This window comes from Eleginops maclovinus, chromosome 19, assembly GCF_036324505.1.
Source record: "Eleginops maclovinus isolate JMC-PN-2008 ecotype Puerto Natales chromosome 19, JC_Emac_rtc_rv5, whole genome shotgun sequence".
Classification (NCBI taxonomy): domain Eukaryota; kingdom Metazoa; phylum Chordata; class Actinopteri; order Perciformes; family Eleginopidae; genus Eleginops; species Eleginops maclovinus.
Genome location: NC_086367.1, coordinates 12,266,606 through 12,276,838, shown reverse-complemented (window position 1 = coordinate 12,276,838; position 10,233 = coordinate 12,266,606). Strand labels below are relative to the sequence as shown.

The window sequence follows — 10,233 nt, the reverse complement described above, 5'->3', positions numbered from 1 at the left end:
GATGCGATGCACACTCAGGACTGTCCGGTCACCCGTTTACACTATATAAAGACATAAGGGCTTGGCACCGGGCCACACCGAGTGCAGCCATCCACCAATCCTGTGGCGGTCCATCCCAACTCCATCAGGAGTCCCCCCTCCTGTCAGCTGAGCTAGAGACCAACTACCTGCCTACCAACAACTTTTTTTCATTTTTTTTTTGTGGAGGATTATTTTTGGTAAAGTTTTTTCCCCTCCTCATCTTTACTGGTTCTACCGGAGCCACAAAATCCCCCAAGGAAAAGGGTTTATAAAGAAGTCAAAATGAATGGGTCACCCTTAAAAAAAACCAAAAGAAATGTTCTTAAATTACTTTTTATGGAGGCATATAAGACTTACATAGAAACTTGCCTCAGAAAGTCCTTCAACCGGCAACTCTTTGGACTTTCACAGTTTAAGTGCCTAAATTAAGAGTGATGTTAATTTGAATTTGGCAGCTCTAAAGGCACATCTCTCTTTTGTAATAACTTTAAACATTTTTGAAATTGAAAATATAAGTACTGGTTAGTTCTGTTTAATTTAAACTGCATCTGTGGTCAAAGGGAAGACAATAAATTAAACAGAAACTCTAATTAGAACACATCAGAAAATGTGTATCATTATGTTTTATTAAGGGATTCTGCCAATTTTTTTAATTAGGTAATACATCTTCTTAGTCATGTTGAGTAGCTCAAATTAATCATGTTTTGCTTTTTATCCTCTCAATCCCCTTATTGTGATCCTGCAATAATCACCACATTAAAGCTGCAACAGTCCTTTTACCAACCTTAAAAAATGCAAATGTGACCTGTACTCCAGCTGGCATAAAAGTTAAAAGAATGTTAGCAATAATCGGACTCCCACTCATCCTCGTGTTAACCACAGGGTTTCCAAGGGAGAAATATTTGGACAGCACGGCACGTTTCACGAAAGAATGCATGAAAAGCATGAGTGGCTGTTTCTCTGCTTTAGGTGGGTGGTTGGTGTGGCATCATGAGCCATGCTGAAGTGTATCAGCTTATGCTTTCTCATGTAATGTGCAAAGTTGCTGGCTTTAGTGCAGGATGCAGAGGCATCAAGGATATCCCACAGCAGAGACACTTGGAGACCTTACATGAACCGAGTTTTGTACCATGCTGTGATATTTTTCACCCACTTTGTATCAACAGAAAGAGGACAGACATCTGTAACAGGAGTGGATGGTAGACTAACAATTGAGGCATCCTGGGGGAAATGACCCTGCCCCAGCCCTGACCTAACATGAGCTTATACGAGGTTGTTTCACCTCAGGCAGCAGGCCGAAACCAAGCTGTCCACAGCCCAGGCAGGAGGGTAAGGGAAGGGCAGAGGTCCGGTAGATTGGCACAAGAGACTGCAGAAAGTCCATGGAGAGGACAATGTGGGGAGGGTGGGGCTTGGCACCAGCGTTAACCCATCATGCCATTCCACTCCCAGGACACTCAACTGTGCAAAGCACTGTTCCAACACTGTAATTTGGACTAAAAATATTGGACTTTCTTGCGTCCTTCCTTTTTTCTAAATACTGTGGCTACTTTTTTCAATCCTGCGGCTCACCAGAATGGTCGTTTGCCCCTATCAAAGCATACATGTGCAGGACCTCTCACTGACTCGCGCCCATAGATGTCTTGGTTGCATGTTAACAGTGTGATAATGCGACAATAAACCCTGGATAAAAATGTCCCATTAAAAAATATTGAACGAAGCAGTGTTTTGTTTTGGGTGTGTCGTTATTTGGAAATCATTGTCCAATATTTTCTTGTTTTTAATGTTGAGACACATTTTGTGGTTATTTTAACAAGTGATGTGGATAATGAGCAGTGTTTGGAAAGCTGCAATCTACCTCAGGCCATTTGTAGCATGAATCACAGCATGTTTTGGTTTTAATTACACACCTACTTTAATAATAGCATTATAATTCACCTTAGAAGCTTACTGCCCTCTGAGTAAAATGCCATGAATTTAGATTTTACAACTGAAACAGAAATATTGAGTCTAGAAATAAACATACAATTAACTAAAGAAATCTAAAGGGAAATCTATATGTTGCAAAATCATGTTAGGATGTCCTCCAAATGTGCACTGCTGAAAACTCTGCATGATAAGTGCCTCACTACAGCATGACACAGCAGATTACAAACAATGTTCAATGGACATTTTGGTATTTTGTTTCAAGTTAACTGAAACCATGAAGCATGAAACGAGACCCCAGCTTTGTAATCTACACTGTGCGATATATCATTAATATGCTGCAATGTTACCCTCAGGAATGCCATGTTTGTGGGTGTCCTACCCCAAGAAGTCAATTGAAGAGACCCAAACCTTGTCATTACAATTCCAATGATAATGACAGCTTTGAAAAGGCTCAGGGTTATTTCAGTTTTCTCTCCTCACTGTCATAGTAATTACCTTTAAATTTAGTCTTCAAGCTCTGTTGATGATGCCAGCGCTTTGAGTGACCCTATACGATTCAGTTTACAGAAGCTACACCCAACACTTTTGTGATATTCACTTTCTTGTTTGATGAATAATCAACACTGGACACTCTCAGGCTTCTGCAAAAAGCTGAACAAGATAATGGAGAGATTTTGTGGTTTCGAGTTTTAATTATGACCTTCACTAACCTTACATTGTTTCTTTTGGATGAATTCTTGGAAGATGTAAGCCAATAACATTTAGGTTGATCTCAGTGGTTTTCCCATAACTTTAGCAAAAGAACTGTGGGGATGGCAACGACTAACACATAGTTCTTTTCAGGACAACCTGGACGATACTGCTGACAGGAGCCAAATGTTTTTCATGTCATCATGTGGGAGGAGATCATGTGCAAACAGATCCTGTTTGATGGAGCCCAGCAGAGAAGACTGTAATTACAAGAGAAGTGAGAAAGCGTGTCAGTCCAGAGGCTGTTGAGCAGAACAGACATCTGTATCTTACAATCTCCCAGAGTGATGTGTTGATAGACCTTTTTGCAGGAGAAATACAAGTTTTGCAATAGGATAGACATTAAACCAAACCCTGCAACCACAAGGTAGAAAAGCAATGGGTGATGATGTATTAATGCAAACAAGGAAAAGCGTTGTTAGTTACAACAGTCATTACTACATGATTGTAGGGTTTTTAACAGGGTTTACAATTGTTGAATTAAGGATGATATAATGTCAAACATTTGCTAGTTCCATTTCTCAAACTTCAGGATTTGCTGTCGGTTCATGAGTCATATAATTGCAATTGAAGAAGAAATGTATCACTGGGCGTGAGACTCTTGGTTGGACATCACCTTGTACTGGGATATTTTGAGGGCATTTTTGAACTTTTATCGACAATAATTGATTTATTTTGTGTGATGAACTCATTTAAAATATTTATAGATGCAAATAAGGTGCCCATTCATTCAGTTATTTGTATTTGAGTTTCATGTTTATCATTATTGTTATATCACTATAGTCCATTATCTTACTGTGAGACTTGCTTTTTACATACCTGTACATTGCTATTTTTTTCCTACCTTTGAATAACTGTGTATAGGTTCACAATATAATAAGTGCCAATAATCATCAATGCAATTTAAGTTCTACACTGATCCAACACATGACACAGTATACAATAAATACATTTGCACTTACCATGTAAGCATACAGAACACGACGTGCTTTTTTCATACATGAACACAAACATACACATAGATGATCACATCAGAATTTGCATACAATACACAGTGAACAACCTTAACTAAGTCTGTGTTTATTAAATATAAAGTAGTTTGCTTATATAGGGTTACCAGGGGTCATGTAGCAGAGAAATTCAAACCTTCACCCTGGTAACATCTTCTCCATGACAACAGCACCACACAAACAACTGGGCTGCACAGGAGCTCGGTACCGATAGCCAAACTCTTCCTGGACTGACCGAGATATTTCTTCTACCGTTTGTAGCCCAGGGAAGATTTCAGTAGTATTACAGTGGCCATTTAAAACTAGCAGCGATGACGAAGAAGAAAGTCCCCAAAGTGAAGAGGGCTAAAGCCGGGTAAGTGCGAGACTAGGGGCTATGTGTAGGCTACATGTTGTACTGCATTGGCGTTCAAAACTCGAACTACACTTGTGTATTTTGTGACAGGAAAGGAAAGAAAGAAAGCAAGCATGAGTCAAAAGCGGACAAAGAGTCTGACAGTGAAAAAGCCAAGGCCAACGCTGCGCTGTGGGAGCTGAGATTAAAGGTCACCGAACTGTCGCTCGTGGAGTATCGCGAAGCTTGCCGGAAGTTAGCACGCGCAAACGAAGAGCTCACCAACCAACTGTATCGCGCGGAGAAAGACTCCATCGATATTACTAGCTTTCTGAGGAAACAAGATGCGGCTAAAGCGGAGAAGGTCGTAAAGACACGATATTTACGTTTGTTAAATAAACAAGATGAATGATTAACTCCTCTGTTTTTACTTATCTCGACAGATCAACATGCTGCAGAAAAGCCTCAAAAATCAAGAGGCACTTGCACAGGAAGAGCAAAACAAACTGGTGAGTTCATTTTTAAAAACATGGCCACAAGAAAAGAAAAGCAATTTTAGCTTTCACCAAACATGCTCAAGCCAAAAAAAAGAAAAGAAATTTTAGCTTTCACCAAACATGCTCAAGCTAGCTTTATCATAGCTGAATATGACATTGCTGTGATTTACTACTGTGATCAACTTAAAGCAGTACAAATGTGCTGCGCTGTGTCTTAACAGCTGCATTGTATGCAATTATTTTGACATTTATTATGTAAGAAAACAACAACCAAACAAAGCAGCCATAAAACAAAACAACAAACCCTGACATTCCGACTTACTGGGTCTCTAATGCTATTTTAATCTATGCCAGTGGCCACAGAAGATTTAAAAGTGCTTGCACGGGGAAAGGGAGTCACACTGGTTCTGATGTGTGAACCATACATCAAAAGTCACCCATTTCCTCTAAAATAACAGTGTAAGTTGCATAATATACAACAAAGGAACTTATTTTGACTCCATATATCATCACTGACTCCTGCTGCTTGCTGTAAAGAAGATCAAGCTATCAAACTGACATGACAACATTCAAGTGGCTTTACTGGACAAAAAAGGCTCAAAAAACTGTTGCTACTTTGGCTAGCAGCTGTTTTCCATTTTCCTACTCTTACTTCATGCTGGTAAAATTGAGTCCAATAAGCTTCTGAGGAGGAAAAAAGAGGCACGGTCTGGACCAAGTTGAAACATCCCTATTTTAGACATGTATGGAACTGTCACATATGTCCAATAAGGGGGAAAGAACACTGTCATGTGGTTGACCCTAAACACGTGACTTCAAGGCTTGCTGTTCACAGCCCTTTTCTCATTGTTAGGTGATAATAGGGTTCAACTTGAAAATTGACTTGGCTGACAAAAAAGTTCAGTGAGCATAACCGCCTGGCTTTCGTCTCAGGAGAGACAAATTCAGCAGTAGTGTAATGAAATTCCGTCAGCCAAATAAAAAAACTGTATGCTGCACGCCATGAGAAAAAGACAGATGTATGCTAGACTAATCCCTTCTAACTCAAAACGGGTGTATATTTTAGGGTAAGTTGACCATTCGGTAGATCACACGCACTGATAATTGCTTGTGATGCGGACCGACTTGCATCATGATTGGGGCATTGATGTAGATGAACATACAAAGTTATGTGAAGAATAACGATTAGGCCTAAAGTTGTAATCAGATGGTTGATAACCTCTAATTTAGTCGTCATGTACATGTTTGTGGGTGGATGTTTTGCTAGGCTCTCATGACTTTGGTCATTTTGTCACATTTTTGTTCCGACTGGCTTTTCCACAGTAGCATCTTGAGGTATTTAGCTTGACTGGTTGGTTGGCAAACGGGTATGTCCTGTGTGAACTCTGGTATGAAAGTCTTTTTTCCTTGCTGATTCCAACTGCACTTGTGGGAATTTTTCTGTAAACACTAGCAGTGTTTTCCTTACAATTAAAAGGCTTGATGCAACAGCCATCAAGTTTGGTCAACACCAACTAATTGTATAAAAAAATGTGGAGCACATCAAAATTGACTAAATGAGTTACGAATGAAAAAAAAACTCTGTTGGCCCAAAATGCGGATCTGTTTCGGTTAAGGCTATTTGAGTGAGATTTATTATTCATATTTTTCATTCTTTTTTTTTTTGGACGAATATGGCAATAGTAATTGACTAAAATTACATTATAAATCACATAATTTTAATTGAAAAACATCAAATATTCTAGCCAAGGACCCCTCAAATGCATACACCCTTGTCCTGTCTTACGTTACACACTGTCTAGTATTCAGATGCATTTTGAGGGTTGAGGCATGCGTTCCATAATGTTTGTAGAATGTTTTTATTCTGTGTCTATATGTACTTATGTGATTGTTTCTAACAGGTTGATGATTACACAAGGCAAATCAATGACTTGAAGGAACTGTTCAGAAAGAAGTCCAGTGACTTCAACATGATCCAAGATGGGATGAAGAGAATAAGGGAGTTTGAGAAGAGGAAAGCACAGATGGAGCAGGAGCTAAGTGATGTGAGGACAAAACACTGTAAAAAGAGTTTCTTTGTTTGGATGTTACTGCTACACATAACCATGACCTTTTAACTTTTTAGATTAGACAAAACATGGATCTTTCTGACAAGACGCACAGGGAAAACCTAAACAAAGTGGAGTGCAGATTCTTCAGAGAAAAGGTGGGTCAAGCCTAATGATCCTACTCTGACCGAGGTGTAAAAAAAAACAGTGAAACAAAAGTGGTTTAAAAATAATTCAGTGAAACCGTTTTGAATTGTGGAGCTCACTGTTGAAGAACAGATGACAGAAGATGTTGTCCCAGGTGGAACAAGAAGGGAGTTTTTTTTTGCAAATTTCCCCACAGGAGCGGCTGGAGAGGGAAGCCGAGGGAACGATAGCTGTGGTGGTGGAGAAGGCCCACAATGAAGCCATTGTGTGAGTGTGTGTTTCCCCTTCACAATCTAATTTATTCTTTGAACTGCACTTTGATGTTCTCAGAACGCAAAGAAAAAATATTTACTCACACAAGTGTTTATGTGTATAAATATATATATATATATATATAACTAATGTTATTTCCTCGACCACACCGCTTGGTCATGTTCAGATAGTGTACATCACCGGAGCCAACGATCACATCTCTATCCGCCCCAGAATGAGGACAGTGTAATGTGTGTGGGGAAGCCCAAAGTTTATTACTTTAGAGGCCATAGGATGTACATTTCGCCTCCGCTATGTTTAGTTATTTTTTACAGCTCATAAAACATCAACATTGATACTGGTGTGGTCCTGCCGCTCTGGTCTTAGTGTCAGTAATTGATTTAATTTTGAACACACCCAGCTTGTCTTTAAAAGTCAAGTACATTGACCCAAAAATGTTTATGCAGTGGAAGCAGGAAACAGAGAGCAAAGATGTGCAACATGTTTCAAAATCTTCTCATTTACACCATGATGTTCTTTAAATATTTTTCTGTTTGTTCATTATTAGGCAGTTGGACGATGCCTCACGCTCTGTGTTTAAGGAGAACGTCCGTCTCAATGAAGCGCTGAAATATCACATAAACGAGGCAGAGGACCTGCATGTTTTGATGCATTCAATGGCTAAGGAAAATGCCTCCTTGAAACTGGACAAGGTATGTTTGAACCATAGGACAGCAAACAGTTGTGTAACTATAAGGCCCCGGGAGTCCTTGGATAGAGACCATTCATATCCATAAATTCATACTTCTAATCATCTCAAGCTATGAAACACTTGTTAGACCTGTGCAGAATATATTTCAGGTGGTTTTTCCCTTGTGTTGTTTACTTGTGCTGGCCCTGTGTATTTTGCTTGCGGTCCATCTCCTACCCCTCCACCTTCTGACTACTACCCAGCCTCTCGGCGGTCAGTGGTTGTGGCGACTTTCCACTGGGGTATGGGTTCAAATTCAGTGGCTTCTCCCTCGCAGGCTTCTGGCACTGATTTCTTTAGACAAATAAATATTGGGCACATTAATCTTCCCCCCCAATGATGACAGTAAATGAAGGTTTCAAAAATCCACCATGTTGAAACTTAGGCCACTCTTGACAGCACAGGCGAGCACACAAACCATAATCTGTTTAAGGTCTATGTTGGCATGGAAATTAAAGTCAGCTTGGTGTTCATGCATTTCACTACTTTGCTCTGCTGTCTACTCATGCAGAACATGTTACAGTTGACTGTGAAGCAAAATGCAGCTGAGATGGAGGCCCAAAAAAAGGAGATATCCAATCTGAGGGCCAAGGTGGCTTCACTGGAGCATGCCCTTGAGGTAAGAGCTGAGGAACCTGGGAAACAGGAGGGGGAGAAGGAGAAGGCCCTGGTCACCATTCAAGCCAGCCAGGTAGAATTAAGGAAGCTGCAGAAAGTGCTTCACATGCGGGAGAGGGAATTGGGGCACGTCAAGCGACTGGCCAGCACCATAGTGGATCAGCGCACAGAGCTGGAGCAGTTCTTCCATGGGGCCCTGGCTCAGGTGAAGGAGGACATCATGGCCAGCAGGCAGCAATACAAAAAGGAGGCACTACAGGCTTATCGCCAGAGGCTAAAAGAGGCCACAGCAGGAAAGCTAAAGTTCCCTCCCATCCGCACCTTCCATAAAGGACCCCACAGTACCAACTCTGTCTATACAGACATGGAGGCGGCTGCAAGGTGGTAGGTCCCCTTCTCATCGTTTCTGTGAAGCTTGTCTTTGTGATATTTTTAACGTCTGATGTTTGTCAGTGGTCATCTCACAACACGATTCATTGTGTTACATTAAAGTCAATGTCATCCACCTGTTTAAAGGACTCATCCACCCGACAGCGAGGTTGAAATCTCAGATCTCACTTGGGAACAGAAGGAACAAGTGCTCAGGCTTCTCTTTGCTAAAATGAACGGACAGAAGGAGAGGTAATAAAACGTCCCAATAATTGTGTTATGTTTGTCTTAGCAAAAGCTGTGCTAGTTACTTGGTTATAACTCATTAACTTTATCCCAAATAATATTCTATAATCCAGTTGTAATCCCTGAAAATGGCCTTGTGGATCAGTTGCCTCAGAAGAACAAAGTGCAGTGACACCAGGCAGTAGCTCTGGCTGAACCTCTGGTGACTCCTCCCTCTTTTTAATGTCTTAAACAGCCATTTTCTCAGCAGAAGAGGATACCATAAAACATCAGTTAGGCTTCGACCAATTTTCTTTTCCATCCAGCTGCTTAAAAAGAACGAAGAAAGAGTCTGGGCACAATAGTAAAAATAGGCCCCGCCACAGAGTCGTGTGCTTGGAAACAAACATCTGGTCACGTCCATTTGCTTTCAGCCTATTGGCCCCTCTTCACGTGCACTTGCAGTTTATTTTGTTCTTTGAACGCTTGTGGTTAGAGAGCAGCTGGTAACATGATTTTCAGAAAGGAGTGTGCAGGGGATCTGGATGTATCGGGGTAGGGCAGGCAAGAGATGATGTGTATTCATGTTAACAGTGGTCTGGCACCTAGTCCTGCAGAATAACAGCGCATTTGGCGACCAAGTCCAAGTCAATGTGTTGTGTGTTGACCCAGTCTAACCCCATTTCCAAGACAGGCTGCAGGGCTGACTGAATAGACACCAGTGTGCTAAAACATGACTTTTTCACTACGATGGTCTGTGTTTAACTGCAACTCTGCATTTTAGGAAAGACAGCCAACATATGGCTTTGTCTGCCTCCTCTGACAAGAGAGCCTTATTGCCAGCGATGCTGCCGGGTAAGACAACAAAGGAATGTATGAGAATAAAAACTGTACCTCATATTTGCAATTAAGTATTAAGCCTGTGCAGATTTATTGTGCCACATTCCACATTTAGCTTAAAAAGCATTAGCTGTGAGAACATGAGTGCCTATGTGTGATTTATCAGAGATGCACTTCTGCGTTCCTCAATGATGACTGTCTTCCAGGATTAGAGAGGAGCTTTCCCGGGCGACCTTCATCACCCAGGGGCCTGAGCCCGCTCTGCCCTCCAACCCTAACACCCTGCCGGATATACACACCACGTGACCTCTGTGTGGCCTCTACATCGCATATCACACTCTGGATTGTTTGCCTCTATGCTTCCCACAGAGTGTCAATCATGTGTCATCGAATGGGAGTTGTTTGTTTTTGCTCATTATAAATATCTTACCATGCATGTGTA

At 41.0% G+C, this 10,233-nt stretch overlaps 1 protein-coding gene across 1 annotated transcript; it reads left to right on the top strand.

Moving 5' to 3' along the window:
- Window positions 1-3,874: 3,874 nt before the first annotated feature.
- On the top strand, window positions 3,875-10,197 carry LOC134881951 (basal body-orientation factor 1-like). Its single transcript, XM_063909562.1, is given in 12 exon segments — window positions 3,875-4,065; window positions 4,156-4,408; window positions 4,488-4,553; window positions 6,443-6,586; window positions 6,667-6,747; window positions 6,933-7,003; window positions 7,557-7,701; window positions 8,251-8,741; window positions 8,874-8,978; window positions 9,736-9,776; window positions 9,779-9,806; window positions 9,998-10,197. Coding segments are annotated over 12 exon segments (1,569 nt in total). The 5' UTR covers window positions 3,875-4,021; the 3' UTR covers window positions 10,098-10,197.
- The last annotated feature ends 36 nt before the right edge of the window (window positions 10,198-10,233 follow it).